The sequence below is a fragment of the Pundamilia nyererei genome, unplaced genomic scaffold, assembly GCF_000239375.1.
Source record: "Pundamilia nyererei isolate P.nyererei 1_Seehausen unplaced genomic scaffold, PunNye1.0 scaffold00196, whole genome shotgun sequence".
NCBI classification, from domain to species: Eukaryota; Metazoa; Chordata; class Actinopteri; order Cichliformes; family Cichlidae; genus Pundamilia; species Pundamilia nyererei.
In genome coordinates, this window is record NW_005187597.1 from 227,457 (window position 1) to 255,262 (window position 27,806).

General features: G+C 37.7%; 1 protein-coding gene across 1 annotated transcript in view; it reads left to right on the forward strand.

Moving 5' to 3' along the window:
* LOC102200715 (protocadherin-15-like) overlaps window positions 1-27,806 on the forward strand; it is a 219,770-nt gene that overhangs the window by 136,677 nt on the left and 55,287 nt on the right. The window contains exons 24-26 of the mRNA XM_005747367.1: window positions 1,323-1,439; window positions 3,433-3,573; window positions 5,085-5,197. Coding sequence (XP_005747424.1) covers window positions 1,323-1,439; window positions 3,433-3,573; window positions 5,085-5,197 — 371 coding nt within the window. The remainder of the gene's footprint in view (window positions 1-1,322; window positions 1,440-3,432; window positions 3,574-5,084; window positions 5,198-27,806) is intronic.

A 27,806-nucleotide genomic window follows, 5' to 3' on the forward strand; every position in this document is an offset into this window, starting at 1 on the left:
TCTTGAAAATTTGTGGACTGTTCTTAAAAGCCATATCTGTGCCAGGAAACCAACCAATTTGAATGAATTATAACATGAAGAGTGATCAAGTATTTAGACAGAGTCATGCCAAAAGGTTGGTAGGGACATTTAACCAAACATTAGTAGGCATGTGCAAGCCTATATGTATACGTTTGACCCTGTGTGAATTAGAGAAAATCCAAAAATAAGTTCAAACTTGTGCACCCAGTTCTTGTCGTTGCTGATGTATAGTGTACAATCATTTCACCCAATGTTACATCTACTATGAAATTTCAGGAATTTGAGCAAAGTGTCAAAGAGCAAAACTGTACATTTGGTCATCAACAGCACTGACTTCCTGCCTTTAGCCTTGACTATGTCAGTCTCTTATATACAGTATGTGGTAAAACCTTGTCTTTCATACATAGTTCACAGTATAGATGACTATACACAACAACAGATGTACATCCACTACATTCAAATTCATCTTAAACATCTACATGCTAGTCTATTTGATTGCTTGACCTTGAACTTCTGTTCAGAGCATGGCTACTATTAGAGTAGTAGATGCCAATATTTATAATCAAGGAAATGCATCAAAGCATCACAGCATCTTCATTTTACACAGCCAAAACAGCACATTGTCTTCCTGCTTTGTTTTTCTTTCCTGTGGTGCTGCTAGACACAGGATGGATCCTGTTGTCTCTGACACTCAGTGACTATACCAGAGATTAGCATATGAATCTATGCAATCTATGGACTTTAGGTTCTGTTATCAGAAACTTTAAAATGACGGAGAAATAAGCTGACAGTTTCTGTGCTTTATACAACATTTAGTTTACATAGTGTGTTTTTGTTTTGTTTTGTTTTTTTGAGTTTGACAACTGTGAAAGAAATTTTTAAAAATCCATCATTTAACCAGCCAATGGAAAATTAAAAGCACAATTGTTTTGTGGTGTCCTCACTTTCACCCTTGCTGATGTTTTCCAGTACTGCTGACGCCTGCTGTGATTAAAGCCCCACAGGTTTTCATGAACACCCCATTTATTCTACTCACTACAGCATTTGTTCTATTCAGAGATAAATTAGAATCCAAGCCAAAGAAATAAAATAAACTCAGCATAAGCAATAGATTATATGCACTACTTTTCATATATATATATATACATATATTCCTATGACGAAACTGCTACAGTAATTTGCTGTTATTAAAATTTTCAACATTTCAGGAACTTCAAGGAAACAAAAAGCATTTTGGTGCAGTGTATTTTAAAAATGCTAATGCCATACCGTCTCTGTGTTTGTGTTAAATCTCTCTCCAGGACATGAATGACTTTTCTCCAGTATTCAGCCAGTCAGTGTACCGAGGCATGGTTGCCCCTAATGCTGTCAAGGGAACCATCGTAACCACAGTGATGGCCAATGACTCTGACCCTGCGGTGAGCATTATCAGATGCAGCTATTCAATCAAACTGTTTCACAGCCTGCTCCTCAAATTGTGTACTGGAATGATGCAAGATAATGGTGCTTGTCTTCAGTCAGTGTGTGTGTAGGTGTGTTTTTAACGCATTTTCACTTCTTTCTCTAGTGGAGTATTTTTTTTTTTTATACCTCAGTGTGTCACAAGGTGAAATCTCAAGAGAATATTTAATGCTGAGCATCCTTGTTATGTAGACTGCTTTATTCTGGTTGTTGTAAAACGAGGTTTAGCTGTTTTATGTGAGTCTGATTTATGTAACTGTAGGTTAATAAGGTGATAACATGCTCATGGAGAATTCTCATAATCGGCAGTATGTAAGAATACCTCACGAGGCTTCATTGAATCATGCAGCGACACTGGGAAAATCACTTTTTTAAAAATATTAGAAACAAAAATAAACCAGCTGATGCGTTTAATTCACAAAACAGGTGTATATGAAAAAGCACTGGGAGTGCTTTTATTTTGCATTACTGCTCAAGATGCCATGAGCTTATTTTTCCCTCCTCCTTCTTCATGCAGGATCTTCTACACCAGCAGTGTTCTCATATAAGCCTCTTTAAAGCACTGCTTTCCTTTCACTGTTTCGCATGCTGCTTCCTGTGTCAGCTGAATTGCTTCATACTTTAGATTTAAGCATGAGAAATTCTCTTGGGTCAAAAACAACATTATAAAGTCCAGGCTATATGCTATAAAGGACCTCCCCGGTGCTCAACAAAGGTACTAAATAGCACCTTGTTTGAGCGCTGGAGCCTATAATATTCATATATCTCTGTGTAATTTCCATTTATACCCTCCAGATCTAAAGTATCCCTCGAAAGTACAAATACTTTCAAGAATTTATCAGCATCGGGTTTTGCTGACTCACTCTGAGCTGTTGTGCAAGAAAGTGTTACATCAATGTAGACAGTTGCTGAAATACTGCTCGCAACAGCAGTGCTTCTGCAAAAGTGAACTCAGATTAGACCGTTTGATGGCTGGATTGAAAAATGGCTGTTTACATAATTAAAAATATCTATTTTGTCTGTCTGGAGTTTCTCTTTAACTTCCCCCGTTGCCCTTACTCTTTCAGCGTTTCAGTGTGAAAATATGACCTTAGCGGACTTGTCATTGTTGTTTTTTCGCTGGTGGATTTACAGCCTTAAGGGAGATAAAGTGAATAAAGTGTGTATGACAAGCAAGACATGTAGCAAGAACCTTTCGTCCCCTGAGAATAAACAGAGGGCAGATATACTGTATGACTTTTAGCCAAAGGAGCAACTTTTGTTGCTGTAAATGTTGTTCCTCAGACCATGACATAGACAACATATGTAAGTATTATAGTGAAAACATTTTTTTAAAGAAGATATAAATGAACTGCTTCTGTCACATATTACAATTTCTGAAAATAAACTAGCAAAAGCACCAGTTTTATCACATTGTCAGCGCGTATTTTTAAAGTTCAAGGAAAGCTTTAAACGCAGAGGTCTAATTTGTTGGTGTGTTTATTTTTCCTCCTCAGAATGGCACAGCTCATTAAAGAATACGGAGTATTTTCTTAAAATATGTGGATATTACAATGTAAATGTATGTATTTCCTGACATTTTGTGTCAAATCAGTCATAGTAACTTATGGCTGCTCATTATCAGCAACAGTTAAGAGGTTAATTCACGACCATTTGAACGGCATTTATTTAAAGTAATGATATGTCTTATAACGCTCACAATTATTTCTATATAGAGACTTAACATTTGGATCCCTGCTAATTGCTTTAGATATTAAATACTGCAAAACTCATTACATAGCCATCACCACACTATTTAATTACAGTTCAGAAGATATTAGAAAGAAAGAAATGGTTTTCCAGAAACCATGCATGAGGCATTTCATCCTATAGTTTTTTGTTTAATCAACTTCAAGTTTTTTATTTTTTATTTTAATGTTTAAAATGGATATTATTCTGTTGTCATCATAGGGTACTCCAGCAGGTTTAGTACGTTATAAGGTGGACCAGGAGGCGTATCCATACTCAGCCAGTATATTTGGCGTAGAAGAACAGACCGGACGTGTGGTTACCAGAGTGAACCTGAACGAGGAGCCGAACATGAAGTTCAGCGTAAGTGTGCACAGACGTCTTTTTTAAAAATCAATTTTTCTTTCTTTTTTTTTTGTAAAACACAATGAAGATGACTCAACTTTGCACTTGAGTCATCTTCATTGTTTTATTTAAAATCGACTGTGGTGTATAGAGGCAAAACTACAAATATTGCATCTTCATCTTCAAATTATGGATGTAACTGTACTGAACTGCTGCTACATCAAACCCATCATTACAAGTCTTTTGCAGTATTTTTTGTTAAAACCCTGAAACCAGGTTTTACATTTGTGAAGTCACGGCCCACTCGGTCTTATTCAATAATGCCTATATTTCATTAAATGTAGCCATTGCGTAGTGAGTGTTTAATTGCATCATCTTACATAACAGCGGTTGTTATTTAGATAACATTTATCCTGATGACCTTCTTTTGGCTTTATCGTCTGGATTCTGGTATTCAGTAGGTGGGGGCGTGGAACGACATCATACAAAATAAGTCAGAATGATTAGATTACTAATTCCAGATTTGATTTGCTTACATGTAATTCTTATGAACAGGGAACTCTGAACAATTCCCTATCCACTCTACAAAATATATTGCAGCAGCTTATTAGTTTCAAATCTACCTTCTCCCAGCTGTATTCCTCAATGGGCCTTGCTAATTTCATCTTTTCATTGGGCTTTAATTAACACAACAAGGATTCATCATCCTCTGAAGATATCGCTCAAGGGACTAATTCTACCTTGTTTGCTCCAATAACTCAAACAAAATGAACTAGTCCAAAACTGAGTACAAGATTTGGCTTATGACTGAGATAAACCTTGTCTAATGTTCTCGTACACAGTAAAGACACAGTAAAGACGGTTTAAATGATGTGCAGCTAATTACTACCCAACTCGCTCGCCTAAAGACACCACAGCATTAAAAAAAAAGAATTTGGTGGGCAATTCAGCGTGCGTAAGCAATTGTGCAAAGAAACCAATTGAAATCCTCAGTCGGAAGGAAAAAATAGTTGTGATGAGAATCAGCAAGCCACTTAACTATCACATGTCGCAAGTTCCCAACTGCTAAAGAGTTATTTATGCATGTAGCTGTTTCCTATTTAAAACACTAGTTACTGTATGAATATAAAACAGGATGCATGAGCTGTAGCGTTCACCTGACTAAAGGAGATGAAGGAAACACAATATTTCAGTGTGTTGATATTTAAGGTTGGCCCTCATTAGGAATCCTTTGGGCCTGGTTAACAGCAGTTAGCCCCCCAATTAAATGAAGAATAAAAGCCGAGGCAGGAAAAGTCAAGCACACCAGTGGGACACACACCCTCTCTGTTCTTCAAATCCCATCTGAATCATGTGCAGGAAGAGAAAAGTACAATTTATTCTGGTTTATTGCGGGGCTGTCACGCATTGGCTACATCCCATTTAGCGAGCGTAAATGAGAGCGGCGGCGGCATCAGACAGCCATCTCGCAGGGGCGTGGGTATCAATGGCGTGGTGATGTTCTGGCTTTGTCTATATTTGTTTGACAGCTGGTGGTGGTGGCATACGATCATGGTGAGCCTGTAATGAAGAATACAACTCTGGTAGAGATCACAGTCCTTCAGCCCTCTGTTATCCCTGTCTTCACCCGGGAAGAATACAGGTATGTGCACATACATACACATTACCATTGTTTAAATTAAACGTCAGCCTTTTCTTCTTACAATACAGTATGATGACATCAGGCTGGTAAATGGCGTCACTAGTATGTGACACCAATACCAAAACAATGGATTTGTATAGCTTTTGTCAGACTTGAGGACCGCAATGTTGCTTTTGTGCAGCCATTTCCCTTGTTGCCAGGTTTCAAAAAAAAACATTTTTGTTTTGATTTTCATGAGAGCTGATCACATGAGTCATGACGTCTGTTCTCGTCACATTTTCGGATCGCATCACTGGGAATCCCAGACGAGTAGAAAAAAGTATCTGGTACCAGGTACTATCACCTAATGTAAAACTCTAAAAACCGAGTCGAGTCAAGCAGAGCCGACCCAAGTAAGTACTAGTGTTGTTTTTTATTAGTGGAATTGTTGCAAAGCAATAATCGCAATATATTTACTCAATATGGCTGCATGTATTTTTTTTTAACTCTTTTTTTAACCCTCATTGTGCTAACAATGAGGGTTCAAAATCAGCTGCTTAGCCAACCTTTAGGTATTCATATTCCCCAAAGTCTAGCATTGAGCTCACTGCACCACCCCTCCTCTGCAGCTGAGCCACACCTCCATCACATCTACCATCACACAAAATTTGAAAATGATATCTTGAATACTGCGGACGCTAGACTACTAACAAAAACAGACAGATAGACAAACAAACAGAACCAATTACATACTCCCTCCCTCCAGGAAGAGAATTATTGCAAAGGTTGTATTCCTGTGCAGCAAGAGGCAGGCACACATCTCAGTTTCTCACAGTTAGCTGAATAAAAACATAAGAAATGCTGGATGGCACTCTTTTGTGCCTCCCAAGTAAGATGAACAATTTGTTTCTTGTTTGGCAAATTAATGAAGTGCATTAATTTAACGGGTGATTAGAATATAGGAAAGAAAAACTATAAGGTGGAGAACTGAATTAATTTTCCCTGACAGATTAAAATCCAAAGTGCTTAGTAAGGTTCAGCCACATTTCAGCATGGACCTCTATCCATCCATCCATCCATGAATGATATATTCCTGAAAAATAATATTGTAGAGCATCAGGAAGCTTTTCTGGTGACTGTTTTCTCAACTCAGATGTTCTGCCACATAATAACACAGAAGGTGCTAAATCTGAACAGCATGATTGATGTTTGCTGCTATAATTCAGTTTTGATTAGAAGTGAAGTGATGTGCTTCACTGTGCTGAAATTCTTCACAATAACTTGAACAAATTTGGCAAAATTTATCTTGCCAAAACAAATATGCATATCGGCATCAACATATAAAGGTGAGCTTTCCGCACTTGTATTTCTATGAATTCTGCAAAAGCTGCTTACACTCACCTGTTTTGCAACAACACTAAGCCACACACTATAATTAACTACCACAGAGCATGCCTGTTTCATCTTTGAGGAGCAGTGTTATGTGTTTGATAACAGTAATTTTGTCATCAGCTAAAGGACAAAACTCATCCACAAGAGTCTGTAAAAGAATCAACCTTACATCGTTTTTAAATTACATTGTGTCAAAATATTGACTCATATTCAAGTCATAAAGCAACAGTATGTAATTTTGTCTCAATAAAGCGTGTAATCCATCTCCTTTGATTATAGAGCTACATACTCTAACTAGCCACTTTATTAAGTGCACCTGTTTAACTGCTCATTAACACAACTATTTACTCAGCCAATCAAATGCAAGTTCATTGCATTTAAATGACCTCCACAGTCACCAGATGTCAATCCTGTGTAGAGCAGGAGTAGAGCACCTTTGGGATGCGGTGGAGCAGGTGGACATTCACATGATGAATATCCACAGACTGCGTGTTGATGTCAGTTCAGCATGGACCAAAATCTCTGAGGAATGTTTCCAACTTTGTTGAACGTATGCCACAAGGAATTAAGGTAGTCAGAGGTCCAACCCCTGTACCTGCAAGTTCTACCTAATAAAGTGTGAGTTTAAATGTCTCTGCACAGGAGATTTAAAAGAAGCAAAGAGTATTTATATTTTTTAAGACAGCAATTTTTCATTCACTCTGTCAAGCGAAACCCAAGAGAACCTGGCCGATCAATGCCCTTACCTCATCAGCAGACACAAATACACACTCATTCTCAAGTCGTCACCACAACTCTTTCAGTCGGTGCTCGTTTTGTGAGGTCATGGTGTCACCTCAGGTTTTCTTTTCCGCAATTGGCTGTGGTATTGTCCCACAATGTCTACCTATTATCCTTTTTTTTCCCTCTATTTTGATCTGTCATTCTTTCTAACTATTCCTCATAAAAATTGTTCTCCGTTATCCTGGTTTTTATCAGCCCCGTTCTATGTCTGTTTGTCCCCTCATTGATGTTAGAGTGAATGAATTGCTCTCTTTCCATTTGCTCCTTTGTTATGCTGGCTGTCAGACACAATATCGAAGACATCAGACTGGAAAAGTGAAAATTGCAGGAGAAGATGCTTTTAAACATCATATTTTTCTAAGTGTTTCAAATATTTTCACGTCGCTGGACTTTCTGTTAACGCTTGGCAGTGCGAAGGAGAGTAATACTTCGTATTATTCTTTTATTCACTCTTGCAGATTTTCTTTTCATTTTAGTTTCTTCGTCTGCCTTCATCAAATCTCAAAGCGATCCATATTTTTCTATGCAGAATATGTGTAGGCAGTTGCAGCGATACAACTCACTTTTCAAGTGGCTGACAATACCAGCTGTCTCTGACACCTCAATATTCAGCACTTGAAAAAAAAAATCAAACCTTTGATACTGATTTTGTAAAACTATATCTATATTGACATTAAAACTCACTTCAAAGCCCTTATCTCTCTTTATTCAAACACCGGCTACCGCGAGTTTGCGGCTAAATGTTTCAGAACATTGTAATTGCAACATTAACGTGTCAAATCCAACACACGTCTTACTTGTACAGATCACATTTCAAGACGTCAAGGTTTGTCTTTCACGCAGAGTAAAGCTCTTGTCTATTTTTAGGGGAAAGGGTTGGAGGCAAGAGAGAGAGATGTCATATAATACTGCATTTATGAATATGTAACATAGCTTCCAGCTAAAAGAGCGTGCACGTGTCTGTGTGAGCGTGCACTTTTTAGTATTTTTCTGTATTTGTTAATCATCACACAGTTCACAGTATTTGCATGCATCCACACATTGTTGTTCGTGCACATTAAAGTCCCTTCTTGCGCGTCTGTCTTTGAATGTGTCTGTGCATGTTTACTATGTACAGTATTTTAATGTGTTTGTGTGTAAAAGACAGCATTGTGTGTGTGCGTGCGTGTGTGTTGTTGCAATTCCTTGTCGTATTCACACAGTGTACACTGTACCAGCTTTGAATTAATTATCCCAGCTTTATAGAATAAAAGCTTACCATTGTACCAGTGTGATTTTGAGAGCTAGCTAATGCAGCTTAATGAGTTCGCATGGTTTCAGCAGACCGGCTTCCAGCCATGGCCGAGTCTGAATTAGTAATATTGATTCCTGTAATGAAAAAGAGAGTAGCGCTGTTAAAAGTGACTTGTTGAAATTTCCGCTTTTCCCCCCAACATGGAGTATTTGTTTGATTTGGTCCAGTTGTCTTTCATTTGAGACTTGTAGAAGACCCTGTGCATCAATTTACATTCTTATACTGTAGGGGATCATAAAATTTGACTTGTAGTATCAGTGCACTGAACATGCATTAAGGAGCTTTCAGTGAATTTCCTGTTTTTGGTGTGCAGTCCTGTTTAGGCTTAATAAATACAAGACAAAAAATATAAAAGAATCAGTTTATTGGCATCGGTTTATGTGACACAACATCCGAAAACAATGTTAAAGTCCAAAACTGTTATTTATGGTGTACTTGCTTCCTAAAATGTAAAGTTCCATATTGATATGGAACTTGTCTATCTTTGTTTATTTTCTATCAGGGCTGTCAACGGTAACGCATTAACGTGATTAAAATCTTTTACGCAATTAACCCATCTGGAGCGCAGAATGACTCAAAATCCATGAAATGTCTCTGTCAACGCAATTTGCGCAATTTGTTCAAAGTTTGTCCATTCTGCGCTCCAGATGGGTTAAATGCATTCAGAAAACATGCAAATAGAGATATATTCACCTGCATCATGTTTGTACATTATTAAACTGATAAAAACTTATAAAAACTCCACTAGCTTTATAAGTAACCATCAGCCAAAAGAGCATTATTAGTATCATCACTGAGGGGGGGGCATTGCTGTTACCAACAATGTGGCTTTGCCGAGCAGTTTTCACATCATAGCCAAGTGATTTGCTGGACAAAGATCTGGTGCAAAATAGTGTGTTTATGCACCAGAAAATATTCCATAAAATTGCATTTTTGAGATGTTGTTTGAAGAGGTGTGCCACTTTAATTGATTTCACACAGCCTGACAAATTTCCTTTGGAGTTGGGGCTGTATTTGCAGACAACGAAGTTAAGACAACAAACACAGGAAATAGTGGAGTGTCCTCTTGTTCTTGATTCTGTCATTACTTGCTTGTTTATGTGCACAATTGAGATTTGTTTGTCTTTCTGTGTCTTTGCCCAGCTGTTCCTGTGCTGGGTCACATATGTGCAAAAAATGTATGGTAAAAATGCAGCTGTAAAAGCCTCGGTAATATATGTCTCAGTTCAGTTCTCAGCAAACTGTTTCAAGGGCCATGTAGGTTGGTTAAATCCATACTGGGTGAGCAATACGGGACTTGCAGCCCACAGTTTCACCCCCAGGAGTATGTATATGTATATGTGTACTGAAAAGGTCAGAACTTAAACCTTTTATACTCTCAATAAGCTAGAACCATACATAACGCTGGGCTTCTCGTTTGGAACTGTTCAAAACAAATATTCAGAAGAGTTCAAAATGCTTACACATAATGCAGTTTTTCAGCATAGCTAACCAAAGATATGTAGTTTTCATTGAAATGATGTCTTCTTATTTAATAACATCAGAAACTAGAGTTGAATTTTCACTGTATTTTGAAAACGTGAATTATGAAAAAAAAATGAAAACAATGTCTTCATTGTTTTTCTGGATGAAACAAGGTTTGTCTGAAGGGGTGTATTAAAAATACAGCTGCAGATCCACACTTGCTCGCAGTATATTAAGACCAAAAACAAGTAAAGCTTTGGCACTGTCTGCTGATTCTTCCTCCTTCATCTAATAAAACCTTTAATGAGCCAAAGACGAAGTTTGTTAAATCGTTGTAGCCACTGAGTGTAGAATTGCGAGGAGAAATTCTCCCCTTCCCCTCTTTTTCTGGACGTAGTGCCAACCTTGCACCTGCAGAATTAGTATGCAGTCGGTATCATGTACACATGAATAGTTATCAGCACCCAGTGGCAATTATCAGCATGAGGCTAAGTGAACAGAAAGAAAATATTAGCTTTTCAAAGATTATTGAAAGCCCTCCACTCATCTGCTTGTATATGTGTGTGCAGTCATGTGTGTGTCCATGCACGCAATTGTGCATCTGTAGGTTCAGCCCCCCCACCCCCACCTCCATGCCATCTAAATGCCTCATAGCTCGCTTGCTAACGAATCCAATTAGAAAGTAGGGAGACACATCTGAGAGCTTAAATGCCTCTAAACATCAAAGCTTAGTTTTTAATTTTTAAAAAATTGATCAAAATGGCTGCATGTTGCTTTATCTTATACGGAAAAAATGTACTTTGAACCGACTTAAAAAATGACTCTAATTTATTACAGCTAAATGTGTTAGTTTTACTCAGACTATTCAAATTTGACTGAAAGTGTAAATTTGTATTTAAAATAAGTCAAAAATATTTATCTTTCCAGAATCATAAATGTAGATTGAAACAAACTCAAAAGATAATTTATTCTAAAGACCTTAAATCAGGGGTCCCCGATCCCAGTCCACGAGGGCAGGTTTTAGGTGTGTACTTGATCCACCACAGCTGATTTAAATGGATAAATTACCTTCTCAACATGTCTTGAAGTTCTCCAGAGGCCTGGTAATGAACTAATCATGTGATTTAGGTGTGTTGACCCAGGGTAAGATCTAAAACCTGCAGGGACACCAGCCCTCGTGGACTGGGATTGGGGACCTCTCCCTTAAATCTTTTTTTCACTTTGGTAAAACCTGATAGTTTGAGTGAGTTCCAAGTTAATTTGTTCTTTTAATAGTTAATTGAAGCACTCACATTTTTTTTACAAGGAAGTTCTTTCAACTTCTACTTTAGTCAGTGTAATAAAATACAATTTCTACTTGCACATAATGGAAAATTGGTTTCTTATTGTCTGATTCAAACATACTTAATAACACTTCATAAAAATCTATTTTTTTCCTTAAAATTCACAAACAAAAGCTTTGGTTTTGCAAAAAGATGATTTTTTTAAGGTAAAATAAAAATTTTGTCACAACGAACTTGCTGGAAATAAAGAAATTCTCTTTTGAAGGACTGAATTTATTCAAACAAAGGCTCCCTTTTATGCACAAAAAATACAATAAAAACAACAAAATAAAGCACTGAACAGTTGCTAAAGAGAAAGGAAAAAAAAAACACTTCCCAACCCACACTCACCAAACCCATGAAATGAACATCTCACCTTTAAACCATGAGATTGGTCAGCCCGTTCTCACTCCCGAGGCGTAACATTCCGACGATTTGTCACATTCCTGAGGAACGCCAAAGGTGACCTTCCGCGTTCTTATGCTATGCGCCGGGTTAATGGGTGAAATCCAGTAGAATGATGGTTCCGCAGTAATACACGTTCCAGCCATGTATTCCAGCCCTAACCCTAACTTTGTCCCTAACCTTAACCACCACTTTAATGACGTTAAATAGTGTTTTCCAAAGCGATTTAAGTAAAATGAACAAACGTGTAGATTGATTCCTAACGGTTCTCATGTTCCCTCGGTTTTTTCCAATCTCATCATTTAGGGAAGCATAATAGGTTGACAATTTGTCACCTAGCGCAAAATATTTGGGAATGAGAACGTGTTGGATTGGTAATGTAACAGCCATTAACATTAACAACATTTCTAACACTATGCAAACACAGCTACTTAAATAAAATGAATATGACAGATTTTTTTCTCAAATTAAAATCTCTTCCTTTCCAGTATAGTTTAATAGAAATTCTTTATACTTCCCTGAAGTGTATCCGAATACATATAAGCTATCTATGCTCACACGTCTCTTTGGCTGATCCAGTGCTTAGAGCTTGACACTGAGACTACAGACTCAGACATTTTCTTTGGTTGTGTCTCCAGTTTTTGAACAGTTTGTCTCCAGAAAAGTTTTTGCAGTGCATTAAATGTTTACTTTTAATTTGAGGTATAGTGAAATAAACAGTTTCAAACCAGAAATCCCGATCAATTCAATTCAACTAAATGACACGGATGTTTCACTTTCTTCAGTGAATGTCTTTACAGTGATGGAGATGAGACACTAGACAATGGCAAGCAACTCAGTCAGGCTGTTTTTGTCAGCTTGTCAAAACGGATGCATAGGATGCTGCGTGTTCAAGAATCAAAGAGCTGTCTTGTTGAAGTTCTTGCAGACGCCATAGAGTTCAGCAACGTTCGGTAAATTGATCGAGTGTTACAGCATCATGACTAAAGCTTTAATCTTGCGGTCAGAAGAAGAGATTCTTTTTTCTGCTCCTCCTCGGTCCCTCTTCACATAATAGATGCAGCTGCAGAATACAGACAGTCGAGTTTTTTGATGCTTTTCTTTGTAGAGCTGACAATCTGAATGGAAATTAATCAAACTCTATTTCTGTATCTTTCATACAAGTTAAAATTTTCAGGACGGCATTTGTGGTTTTGCAAGTTGCTTCATGATTCATTGTCGAATGCAATGCTCAAAATAGGTATTCTCCTTTGGACTCGAGTTTAAATATTTATACAGCTTTTTCTCTTTGACCATTTCAAACAGCTCTTCTGCATGACAAATTAAGCACTCGGGTGTGCAATAGTTAAGCCTTAGAAATCATTAGGTTTACAAACATCGTCGGTCGTGCTAAATGTTTTATTGTTTACAGGGTTGTGCAACGGCGGACGAACAATGATGAAATTGTAACTCAGATTTTACAATAAACAAAGCAAACACAGTCTAATACTATAAAGTAGTGTGCGAAAGCTTTGAGCCACCTCACATTTCTTTCTATCTTTTGATTCCATGGAGCCAGACTTTCCTGCAAAGTTTTCTTGAGCAACAGTTCTTCAGGCTTTCCTAATGTTTTTCCAATTTTTTTCTTTGGACATTCGCTGTTTTTTGTTTTGTTTTTTTTAACCTTCCTTGTGTTCAGTCCAGTCCTTGTCCCTGACCAGAGGTAAAGGTTTTTATCTGTTAACACCAAAAAATGAAAATCCTTACCTACTCCTACATAATGTTCATGTCTCCCTCATCCGATTTTACTCCCTTAAAAACATCTTAGTGTTTTGTAAAAAATTAAGCTAAAATATACATATACGGTCCCAATCAAAAGTTTAAGACCACTTGAAAAATGGGAAAAAATCATATTTTGCGTGGTTGGATCTTAACAAGGTTCCAAGTAGAGCTTCAACATGCAACAAGAAGAAATGGATGTGTAGCCTGTTTCAGTTTAAGCGTTGTTTTCAATAAACTGCACGCTCATGAAAATGTTTCGTCTCACTCCCATTTCTTCTTGTTGCATGTTGAAGCTTTACTTGGAACCTTCCCAAAAAGTTGATTCTGTTCATCTGGACAGTGTTGGTCAAGTTACTTTAAAAAAGTAATGAGTAACTAATTACTGGTTACTTCTCCAAAAAAGTAATCCCGTTACTTTACTGATCACTTATTTTCACAAGTAATTAGTTACTTAGTTACTCTTTAAAAACATGAGATACACAACATGAATAGGTCATAAAGCAATAGATCTTTCAGCCCAATTCTACTTTTTCTGCATAACCATCATATAAAATGTAATCAAATAAAAAGTCTCTCTTTTTTTTTTTATTGAACTTTTACTTGCAAAGCAGGAAAACAGCAGTCACCAGCAGAAATCCACAGTACCATAATGCACTTTCGAGCGTAGTGTAGCAGTATGTGAAGGAGATCTTTGCTGCGAAAGCCGGCAGGTAGCTCATCATTTAGTCCTAACAAGCAAGTCCTTGGACCCACATGCAGTCGGCAATTAAATATAATACATAGCGTATCTATGAGTGATCTCCAAAACTGTAGAATAACAGGGCAGCTCCACAGACAATGAAAAAAGGAACCAACAGCAGACTGACATTTGTTGCAGAGATTAGGCAAAGTTGCAAACATTATGTGCCTCTTCTCAGGTGTAATATAAAGCCTATTTATAAGTTTAAACTGTCTTTCCCAAATAGAATTAGATGCCAAGGCTTTAAAAGTAAGACAACACAACTCATCCCAAGCTTCAGCATCTATGGCGCCTACATCTGATTCCCATTGGCCCTTGATTTTGTTAGAGTTATCCATTCTAAGATCAGAGAGAATGTTATAAATCTTTTTAGTGATACATTTTAGTTGGGTAGTTTTTACCATGAGTGATTCTATAGGAGAAAGACCAAACCCTCCATTAAAATCCTTCAATTTAGAAGTAATATAGTGCTTTACCTGAAAGTACTTCAAAAAATCCTTATTGGTCAGACCAAACTTACTTTTCAGTTGATTAAAAGTAAGAAGAGAGTTCTCATGAACAAGATCACCCACTGTATTAATCCCTTTTTGAGACCAGTCTGCAAAACCAGCCTGAAGACCAGGTAAGAAGTCAGGGTTTTCATGAATAGGAAACAATTATAATATCCTTCCAGGCACCTGACTTTGCACCAAATAGTGAGCATATTCTTTAACACCATATTATCTTGTGTTAGAACTGTGGCTTTACCTGAGGAAATATATAGCAGGTTCCGCAACGGCCAAGAGGGATTGTGGGAAGGAGGGAGCGACAAGACCGCCTTTCTGAACAGGCAAACACAGAAAACTGTATCTCAATCTAGGTCTTTTCTTACGCCATATAAAGGAGATAATTGAACCATTTAATTTTGACAAAACGTTTTTGGACAGAGCAAGCGGTAACATCTGAAATAAATACAAGAGGCGAGGGAGGATATTCATCTTCACCAAATGAATACGACCTAAAAGAGGCAGAGGGAGGCTGCACCACCTATCCAAATCGCGATTGATGGTCTGAATTAAAGGGGTGTAGTTCAGACTATACATTTCATGGAGACCAACGAAAAGGCTGAGAAATGTTTGGATCAACCTCATTTATAACAGAGAGGGGCATAGCCTCACTTTTAGAAAAATTGATCTTGTAGCCTGAGAAGGAGCCGTATTGGGAAATTAACAAAACTAATCTAGGAATTGAGTGAGCAGGAGAATTTAGGAAAATTAAAACGTCATCTGCATAAAGTGAAATCTTATGTTGAGAATTGTTCAAACAGAGTCCTTCAATAGCAGCATCCTTCCTAATGGCTGTGGCAAGGGGTTCCATAGCCAGGGCGAATAACAAAGGGCTATGACCATTGGTAATTACTGCCGAAAGACGGGAAGTATAAAGGATCTGGATCCATTTAACAAAGTTGTCACCTAAACCAAATTCTTGAAGTGTGAAAAGAAGAAAGAGCCTCGGGGTTAAACAAAGATGAGTGCTGAATAATGTTAAGTAGACGCCTCACGCTATGTGCGGAATACCGCCCTGTATAAAACCAGTTTGATCATTCTTAACGATCGAAGGTAGTATTGGCTCAAGACGTATAGCTAGGACCTTAGCAAGTATCTTCAAATCAAGATTTAAAACGGATATAGGCCTATAGGAAGCGCATTCTTCAGGAGGTTTCCCCTTCTTCAAAATTAGAGAAATATTAGCCTCCATTAAGGAGGGGGGGGAGTGCCTGCCTCAAAAGAGGACAGAAGCATCTTATACAGTGGGGAAGTTAGAATCTTACTGAATTTCTTAAAAAATTCCCCCGAGAACCCGCCTGGACCTGGAGCTTTGTTATTTGGAAGCATCTGAATAACTTTCAAAATTTCGCTTTGCTTTATAGGTTTACATAAATCATCCCTTTGGATTTCAGTAACTTTAGGTAAGTTTAGTCCTAAGAAGAAGTGGTGGATTTAAACTGGGAGGTATATAACTTCTTATAAAAAGCTTTAAAAGTATCATTAATAATTAAATTGTCATATTTAGATAAACCAGATGAGTCTCTAACACATGGGATATTACAACCAGCACCCTTATTATGAAGAAGATTGGCCAGATAGCGGTTAGGTTTATGAGCAAACTCTTATAACTTCTGCCTCATGAAGAAAAGAGATTTCTCAGCCTTTCTTGTCAGTAGTGCCTCCAAAGCTGTTTTAACCACCTGAATTTCATTCCTTAATTGCTTTGAAGGTGATTCATTATCTTTAGCTTGCAGTTCATGCAATTCCAGTTCTAATTTTCGTCGCTCCATCTGATTTTTCCGCTTCAGGCCTGCTGAATATGATATAATCAGCCCACGGGTGTAAGCCTTCAGGGTGTCCAAAAGCAGGCCTGGAGAAACTTCAGGGGTTGCATTATCCTTTAAAAAATGTTCAAGCTGATCAGTTAAAAATATTTCGAATTTTGGGTCGTGAATCAAAAAATTGTTAAATCTCCAGTTATGAGACCGAGGGACAGGATTTAGATCACTTAGCTGAACAAAAACCGGCGCATGATCAGATATAATAATATCACCTATTGTACATCTCAAAATGTTTCCCAGTGATCGTTTGGGGGTGAAAACGAAATCGATTCTACTACTTGTTCTATGAACACCAGAAGAAAAAAGTAAATTCTTTATCGTTAGGGTGAAGAGTCCGCCAGGTATCAACCAAATCAAGTTTGTTACAAGGATCTAAAAGTGCTTTGGCCCTTGTAGACATTTGAATTTGTTTGGGAGGGGATCTGTCCTTAGTTGTAGAAAAATAACAGTTAAAATCTCCGGCTATCACAGAATTATCACAAACCTAGTCAGAAAAGGAAGAGAAAGTATGAGCAATAAAGTCGTTAGACTGTACTGGTGGAAAGTAACTATTCAAAAATGACACTGCCTGACCACCTAGGGTGCCCTTCAAGGAAACATATCTACCAAATAACAGTTAACAATTAACACTCGTGTTGACAGGATAATGAGACTTTGTGACCTCCATACACAGTGTTTACTTATGTGCCATTTTAATTGCTTTTATTCCTTAACAAGAACAACATGCTAATGATTTCATTAAAACGTCAGTGATCGTAATAGAAAAACTTGTCAGTGAAAAAAACAAAATTTTCTTTGTTTCACTTGGTGTTAAAAGTCATTTTTGGTTTTCTTTTATTGATTCCCAATGCACAGTACAGTTTGAGGGATAGAAACTGTTCGTGGTCAGGCAAGGTTTAATATTTCAGTATCCCGGTGACTCAAAATTGCTTTGACAAGCACAAAGCAAACAAAATGTACAGTATATATCTTTTCCCCATCCAGCAATGCACCAAAGCAGAGGGCACAAATGAAAGGGAAAATAAAAGCACCAAAAAATCAGGCATAAAGTAGTAGTTGAACAATCACAATCCTCTGGGCAGAAAATGGACCAATGACGCACTTTTTAAACCTAAACTCTTCCAAAACAAAAGGGACCAAAGTGTAACACTGTGAATTACAATGGCTAAAACTCACACACCAACCACCTGTTTAGTTTAGAGTCATCTGCAGTACAGCACCTGTAGCTTTAGTAAAAAAGACTTTTAAGCACAGCATTAGTGCTTCATCATTTGCAGCTTTTAAATGGAAACTTTTCCAGTTTCATCAGCAAATGCTTGTGTTGGTTGTGTTGCCAATATAGTCAGCCAAAAATGTGACACCTTAACAATATCATTTTTAAGATACAACCTTGTTAAAACAGTGTGTGAGTGTTGTTCGAAAATCATAGTACTCTCTGGTATAAAAATGTACATTAAAGCACATCTAATATGTTGCTCTACAAAGCTTCCTAAACCATTCATTTCAAGGTTACCTTGTTTTACTGTTGCACACAGACACATGCTGTGCTCTTGGCACTTTTACGACTCAGACAACAAATGGAAAACGGCATCGGTGGTGTTATTTGCTGCTTGCTGTTGGAAGACAGCAAGAGAGATAGTGGTGAGGAAGAAGACTGAGACAGAAATAAGAAGGACAGACAATAATGTCGGGAGAGGATAGTGGCATTGAAGCAGTTTGGGAGATGGTGGAGTGTGAGTTTCAGATGGAAAGAAAAAGTAGGAGATGGAAAGTGAAGGGGGGAAAATGTGAGGAGTGGGAGAACAGGGGAAATACAACCATAAAAGTTTGAGGAGGTTAGAAAAAAGGAGAAAACAAGTGACAATGCTGCCAGAATCCATTGTTTCAAAAACACACTGAAGTTGACAGGCAGAAAGGCAGACGCACATGCATGCAGACAGATCAACATACAGGCGGAAAAGTCTTTAAAGTGCCAGATGAGCTGACAGACTGAAGCAGACTGAAGTATACAAGCAGGTAAAGATTCAAACAGAGAAACAATGCAATGCAGATGGACAATGAGATATCCGATCTAATTGATAGGCAGGCAGACAGCCAATCAAAATATTCTACTAGCTTTAAAGATCAGTCAGTACTCAGTCAGGTAGACATTTGTACCCACATATTGTTGATATGAAGACATATGGTTTTCATGTGTAATCTTTCAGATTTTATGCTTAATATATTGCAGCAAATTCGTAGTTTCAGCTCATAAAAACATCAGTGTTATTAAAAAACAAACAACGCATACCAAATCCTAAATTTGCTTAGTTTACCTAAGGGCTAAAATGAGCCTGAAGTATCCGAAGTATTGCAAGGCAAGGCTAATATGAATATTTCAAGTTTTTAAAATGGAGATTGTGGCATGACTTTGTGAATTCTGCAGTTTCCTGTGACCTTAAACCAACCAGAGGTTCACATGAAACTCATGAAAAGGATGGCAGCCACAGTCAGAATAGGTTTGAATAGGCTGATGTCATTCTAAAGGGTCCAGGTTATTTCACTTCTCTCACTTGTGCAGACAATTTCTCTTGCCTTTGACACCCAGATTACCAGACCAACAGATCAAAGGAAAACGTTAAATTGGGTTCACTGTAAAAAAAAACCAATTTTGGACAGTTTCTTTAAACAGAAAATCTGTTGCTGACAATGTTGGACTGCATGTCTGCCATTCCCTGAAAGGCCGGCCTCTTTCAAGTTCCACGTTGCATTTTGAAAAGATCTTGATATTTGTGGTTACTGAAATGTAGTTCTGGGCCAGTGTTAACATCAGCACAAGGAGGAAAAGAAACATTGTGAGACTGCGTCAAGTATTACCCAAACCACTATTATCCAAATCCTTCTACAACATTTGTTGGTTTCTCCTTTTGAAGTGCACAGTGTATCGGACATTTGCTGCTCTATACTGACTATGTGCTACCAATGCATTCGACACTCACGTGACACTTTATAAAGATATACACCTTAGAGATGCCAGGTTGGACCCCCCTTTGCCTTCATAACTACTTTAGTTCTTCATATCACACACTTAACACATTTCTTATAGATTTTGGTCCGTATTGACATGATAGCATCGCACAATTGTTGCAGATCCAGATAGCAAATCTCCCATTCCACCGCATCCCAAAGGTTGCTCTTTTGGATTGAGATCTGGTGACTGTGCAGGCCATTTGAATGCAGTAAACTCACTCACCTAAATTGGACAACACAAGATTGGAAAAAATGCTGCCTGGTCTCATGAGTCTCAATTTCTGCTGCAACATTCAGATGGTAGGGTCAGGAGCTGGTGTAAACAACATGAAAGCATGAATCTATTCTCCCTTGTATCAACAGTACATCAATATTTTTTGGTGCACTTTGGGCCCCTTAGTACCAAGTGCCACAGTCTATGCCACAGTGTTGCTGCTGACCATATCCGTCCTTTTATGACCACAGTATACCCATCTTCTGTTGGCTGCTCCCAGCAGGATAACGTGCCATGTCACAAAGCTCTTGTTGTGCTGTTGAACCAATATATAAATGATAGAATACTGTAAGAGTGAAATCTATGAGCATTTGTTGGCTATGTTTCAGTTATATAATGTGTAGAGAAAGACAGTCTCCCATGGAGTGACTGACAAAGGTAATCAAATTATCATATAATATTAAAAAACATACAGAAAAACTCTAATTAGGCCAAAAACTAAATTATAAAATTAGTTTCACTTCAGTATTTCTGTATACTTGTGTTAAAGTGGTGATTCAAATTTATCTCCTTCTGCCATTTAGCAGCTGATGTCACATACAGTATTACTCTGGAAATCACTAGAGACAGAAAAGACGGCCAAAAGATTTGAGAAGACAGCTTCTTCTTTGAGGAGATAGCGTTTAAATTAGTAATTTCATCAGCCAGGATCGAATCCGTTGGAAAATGCATGCGTGTTTGGTCAAGTAAAGATATTCTCTCAATTCTCAAGGCTTAAGGCTTGAACAAAGTGTGAGAAACATACCTCTATACGCAGTTCTTTTTGACTCATTGCAGTATAACGCCACACTAGTCTATTTCTCCTTTTTTCTTAATTAGCTCTCATAGCTCTTTTAAGTATGTCTTTTTCAACATTATTGTTCGATATTTCAGTAATTTTGTTTTTCATTTTATAAACCTACACACCAGCTGTGTCTTCATGCCTGATTCTCATAGCCTGATAGTTCACTTTAACTAATATGTTCAAATTCAGACAAACATTTACTCAGATTCATAGATGATTTGATTAAATTATTGTGGTTTAAGGTCAGAGGCTAAGGTCATAGTAATATCATCTCCTCCCCATGAGATATATGAGGATTGTGGGACTTTTATTACACTCAGCACAAAAGTTCACTTATCCCAAGAGCGAACTAATGGCATTGTAGAGGTCGAGGTCAATATGTGATAAAGAAATTAAAGTGACACATTGCTTAATTAATAATCTTGAAATTGTAAAATCACAGACATAGACATAAAAACTCATTTTGTTTTAAACTCACTGCATTATCCTTTGTTTAATTTAATTTCTATTAGAATCTGAAGTGCAGTACAGTTGAAAAAAACATACTGTGACATTTAAAATATATAACCAATGCTCCTTTTTAAGTGTGCTATGCCAAAAAAAGATGTGGGTTTTTTTGCTATTAAACTACGTAATTGCATTTCTGAGGCTCGTCTGGCATTTTTAAGAGACCGAGGGGGAAATGTATAATTTTTTTTTTTTTTTAGTCGACGCTGTTCTACAGTAACCTGTGTCTTTCCAGTAACATTTGCTTGTTTCTTATTTTTGTTTTATTTACTTGATTAGTGTAATAAAAGACCATTGTTAAATTTGTTGTCCACAAGTTAAAGAAGACTGTTTTTGCATATTTCAGTTTAAAGGATAACACTAGATCAGAATAATAGGTATACGACAGCACTTCTGAAAACGTGCATGGTATGAGGTTAAAGTGGGATACGCATAAGTTCTGCTGACTTGTCCTGCTGCGTTATCTGTGGATTTAGCGAACTACATTCCTTAGAAATAAGACCTATTACTTGGCAGTATATAGCACGCTTTGAGACAATGATCACAAAGTACTTCACAACAAATTAAGCCAAAAAAAAATAAAAAAAAGATTAAATGCAAGTTAACTAAATGTAAGTCTAAAAAGATGGGTTTTTAGTTGTTTCTTAAAAAGTGACCACTTAGTCCACAGATCTCAAATTTAGAGGGAGAGAGTTCCAGAATAGTTATTAACTGTGTGAAATAGACTCAGAGCAACTGTATCTTCAGTGAGCAAACATACTATGTGCCTGAATTGCACAGATACAATTCATATTTGTATTGTTTGAAGAATGCCTTTGAAAAACATTACATACTAAAGCACTTCTATTGCAACTTTATGGACATCTGCGTGCATGAACGCAGGGGGGTGTCCATCACGTTCTCTACGATGTCAGCTGGAAGGACCGTCACATTGGAGCACATTCAAATTTTATTTGCTTGAGAGTATTTTGTATAAAAATCAGATTGAATTACTTATTTGATCATTACACAAGTTACTGCAATGCCATCCTGGATCATTCCAGCCCACTTCAATACCTTCTTGTTTGAACTTTATCTTTTAATTCTGTATTGAAAGCAAGCCTCCATATCTTATATTATACGATACAACGGCTAATATGAACATGTCTTTTTTTAAGTTAGGTTTAAGCAAAATCATTAACACCTGGTTTGATGCACAGAGTTGTTAGAAAAAACATTATAGGAACGCCGGATCTGTTGGAAACCTGTTGTACTCGTTGCCTCTGGCTGAGCTGCTAAGAAAACAAATGCAGTAAAATTATCTTTTGAACAACACTATGTAAATGCAATCCTGTGTATGCACATGCCCTCAAATATTTATAGTTTGACCCAAGACATACTTTTTCATGTTCAGTTTAAAAAAAAAAAACATCAGGATGTCAATACAAGGAGTCTATTATGCCATGCAGTAACAATGAATTTAAAAGTAGTATAAGCCAAGGTTTTTGTAATTCATTAGATTCAATGGCTTAAAATGCAATTTTCCTGCAAGAATAGGATGCTTAGATTGTGAGCTTGCATGCTTATAGAAGTGAGGTTAGATGAAGTTTCTCCTCCCAGACAAACTGCACACAGGCATTGGTTTTCTTTCACTCTCTCATTCTTTTTCATCCTTTGTTGCTTTTATTGCATGTTTATATGAATCAATATAACCATCCGTCTGATGAAATTTCACATGTTTTATGTATTGGTACTTGAATGTTGCGTCGCTCAAGTTCAGACTGCTTGAGATGTATTAAGCCGTTTGACTTTGAGTTGACAATTGTGTCAAAACTGTAAAGTAAAAGGTGAGAAGAGGCCTGTAAAAAGGAGAAAATATGCCAAGACGCTTGCTGACAGAATACAAAAAAGAGAAAATCACTTTTAGAGTCGGAAAGACTGCTGCAAAAAAAAGGGAGGGTGATTGACAGGAAGGAGGAGTGACGAAAAGGGAGAGGCTCCATGTGGACTAGTACAACAGAATGGAGAGAGGTAGAAGAGAGAGATTTGGGATTAGAGACAGGAGAATGCCAGGGGGTACAGAAAATGAATTTTGATTATTCCAACAGTGCGGAGCAGAAATGAGAAACAGAGAAAAAATAGATTAGTTACATGCCCCGGCAACTGTAATAAAATCACCAATATTGGCTCACCATCACAATATTTTAACTGCAGCGTGCTGCTCTAATGTCACATTCTAAACAGACCAAAAGCAACAGTTTCAAAATCTAATTTTCACGTATCTGATTTTGTAACTCCCCACTTCTTCATCAGAAAGCCGCACTTTCAACCATCATGTCACAACAAGCTCTTATTACAGCAAGGGTATGTTAACTAAAAACTTAAAACTTCCAGCTACAGCTAGAGAACTCTAACCAACCTTTGAAGGTTATTACCTCACTCTACAGTCTCCTAATGAAAATCCTGCAGCTAATTAGAGACCTACTGAAAAAGCAGGATGATAAACTGAGAGATTTGGAACCAGCAGGAGTGAACAGCAATTTGTCATTTTTATCCACCGTTACAGCACTGCAGCAGTCCGGGCTGATGCTTACCAGAAAGCAAACTGGGCTCATCTTATTGGAAATCTGACTGTCTGTGTTGGATGTGAATGGACCCATGTAGATGGCAAGAGAGCCGTAGAGGGTGTAAAGAGAATCAACCTTTATTTGAAATGTACGAATGCATCAAAATAAATGGGATCATTTACTAAAGAAAGTTCATAGAAATTGCTACCATAGGACCCTGTGATATTGTATCCACCTTACTTGATAAAGTAGCTGACAATCATGTCCATTAGCTGGCAGACTCTCAGCCACAACCATGACACTGTTTCTTGATCCACTTACTTTGTCTAGCCTTACAATGTGGCCATTTGGATGGTGGTTTAATGATTTAGCTTTTGGATGTGATTGCTTGACAAGTTGTATAGGCTGGTGCTTTAATAGCCAAAACATTCTGCAGAATCAATTCCCACCCGCTCACCACCAATTTTCACTTTAACAAACTTGTTGTTCCATTCGGATATTCAGTTTTAACGGGGTTACAGTGTCTGGCTAGTTGCCTGAACAATCAGATGGCTTTTCCTGCATGTTTGTGTATTGGGCTGCCTTTCAGTTTGAACACTTCATCTATCTACCAACTGATATAGCAGATGCTCTCAAAGGATTTGTAATGAAACTGTAATGATGTTGTTTAATTGAAGCAATATTTTTACATATTTTGACTAATTAACTGATGATGAATGAATCTGAAACATTGCTGCAAAACAGCCCATATTGATCTGTCAGCGTGCAACCAGGAGTGCCCTCCCACGCATTGTAAAGCATCAGATCAAACATGACTTTCATCTGAGATTTAAAAACAACAACAACAAAAAATCTTTTGTGCAGTGATGTTGCCAAAGCAAAACGGAGCCAAAGAAATGCCCGGTACTGGACACAGCAGAAAAGGACCAGACCAGAATTGCTGTAGAGAAATAGAGAAATGAAAGGGAGCAGTGTGGGGAGGGATGGAAGAATAATGACAAGAAGGGCCAAATGATGCATCATAAAGAAACAGGAGCTGAAATAGACGAGATAATAACTGAGGAAAAAAACAATAAGTGGGACAAATGGATGACTGTGGCTTTGAGAAAAAGACCTACAAGGAGGGAGGGTATCATCGCCAGCATCTATCACTTTCCCCATTATCCTGTCTGTCCTTTCACACTGTTAAAACTCTCTTAAGACTATGTCCTGCAAACTGTATTTATTCAGAATGTGTACTTTGGGTAGGTATATGTGCTTTTTTTAGAGATAGTTTTAAAGTTAAAGGGTTTTTTTGAAATTCTGATGACTTTGCACATGTAGTAAGCTTTTATGGAATGAATGACAGTCAATACAGTATATCCGCAAATATAGTTTAGGTGTGTGTGTGTGTGTGTGTGTGTGTGTGTGTTTCTGTTGTTATCAGTATCAGTCCAGCTTGCAGCAGTCAGAACAGCAATGATTAGAGAGTGCAAGAGGGGGTGTGACATAGGCTTGGTAATGAGCTTTGTGCATGTGCAGTTTTATGTGTATGTGCGAATGTAAAGGTGCGCATAGAGCATGATGTTTCGAGCATGTGCATGGGTGCGTGTGCACATGCGTGCATGTGTGTGGGCATTCACTCAGTTTTCTTCCTTCATCCCTGTCAAGTAGCCACTGTGGAGATGGAGGGTTGGAAGAAAGGATAACAAATAGCTGGTAGTTGCTGAGGTCTGCTGGGATGGTGGTTGGAAGCAGCAGCCTGAGGGAAAGATAGAGAGGCCGAAGGAGATGTGGAGGGAAAAATGCAGGATGAGGAATCTAGACGGCATGAATGGAGTGAGTCTAAGTGAGGAATTGAGATTTTAGTGGGGATGAACTATAGAAATGGGAAAGATAGAGACATGAGAAAGGGAGGAGGAGGAATAGTGCTGGAAGAGTAATAAAAATGTTTATTTTCATGTCATAACTAAATAATTAGCTTGTTATCACAAGGAAATGAGCGTTACACCAAGATAACACAGTAAATGAATGCAAAGCAATTACAAAATTAAATTTAAAATGATTAAAATCAGAGGCGTTCTTGGCTTTAATAGTACAACAAAAGGAAGGAAATCATTTATTCCAAGCCTTTTGATAAGTTGTTGCACTACAAAAAAACACTTCATGTTTATTCTTTATTGTTGGCTAGCTGTATTCCTGGTGCTCTTTTTTTCTTCTTCTTAGTAACAGTGTGCTTGAAGAAACTCAGCCGTTTTCTCAATTAAATGCGTCTTTACCACAAAGATATTTGTATTTAAGGCTATATTATATTGTATTATAGCTGCTTCTCTTTCCTGGCAACCCTTTACTTACGGTACATTGTTTAAAGGAGGAAGAAAATAACCCCAGTATCAGCTATGATGCTACAGATCTTTTTAAACAGGGGTGCAATGATTAGCACTGTTATTTTACAACAAGAAAGTCTTGGGTTTGAATCCACCCTCCTGCTGGGCCCTTTCCGTGTGGAGCTCGCACCTTTTTATCCCCACAGTCCAAAAGACTGCATGTGCTGGTTTGGTAAACTGGCTATTCTAAATTGGCCGTGAATGTGAAATGTTGTCTGTCTCTCTGTGATAAACCTGGTAATTGTCTGGGGTGTAGCCTGCCTTTTGCCCTATGACAGCTGGGATAGGCTCCAGCACCCCTGAGACCCTGAACTGGATAAGAGAAAGGAAGGGAGCATGGATATTCTATGCTTGTAGAAGTGGTGAAATCTGCTCTTTGGATATGATTGCAGAAGCAAGTGACAAAAATGCAACATCCAGTTTTCCTGAGTGTGCCCAGGTCCTTTTGTTAGCTTTGTCTCTTTGTGCTATTTTCCTGTCAACACTTTAATTACTGTACACTGTGTAATAAAGGAAGAAAATAGCCTCAATATCAGTACTGCAGACACAATAGATCTTTTTCACAGGAGATCTTTTGACTTGTTTACATTCACATAGACTGAAATGAATGATGGCTTTCAGGGTTTTGGTACAAATGCATGATGGGTCGCTGTCACACTGTCATACCTTGCAATGAAATAGTAGAATGAATAGAAAAAAGAGATCGCTAGTAGCTTGTGTTTTTATTTTCCTTTTCCTAGCAGTAACAGGTCCCTATTTGAGTCTGTATTCATTTGATTAGCTTCAGGTTTACTATACCATTACCTGCAAGAGTGTTTGGATAGAACAGGTGGTTAGAGAAGCAATTGACTGGACTGGAAGTTAAAATTCACACAAACACATTCAGCACGCACTCTCTCACACTCTCCAGCAGTCCCATTTATCACATAGTGATGGCTTGATAGCTTAGCCAGTTGGTAGCCCATGTTATAATGTTTAGCCAGCTGTGACGGTTGGCCTAATGACTGGACTGGGTTTATTTAATGGAGCGAAGCCTGCTGGAAATTTGAGATTTGCCAGATTCTTAGAAAATCTGTCAGGGTTGTAAGTAGGGAAAACTGCACCACACACAATAAGAGGCAGGTGGACAAAAACAAGACCACGCATGGGTTCCCTTTGAAAAGCTATTGATGGTTTAATTTCAGCGCTTGGCTCAGGCCACTAATGGGACCTGTCAGACAAGTTGTTCCAAATGTGCTGTATCAGAGCAAGTTTCATCCAAACATCATGTAAGCCTTCGTCAAACGACCAAAGCCCATTAACATATGTCACATATGGTTTATATCACTAATTAAGGTGGGATTGATCATCTACTAATTTGTTATTTAGTCCATAGGTATATCAGCAGAAAATAACTACAAACTGATTTATTTTAATAATCACATATTTTTAATGTGTTAGGCACAAATATGATGGATGTGCAGGCTCCAGCTTCTGAAATGGAGGATTTTCTCTGTTTTAAATGATAAGAATTAACTGTGTTGTTATTAGTTACGAGTTAATTGGTTAAACAGGAATTAAACCCTTTATTTAAATTCAGCAGAAGTTTAAAGATGATTAGCCAATGGGTCAATGAG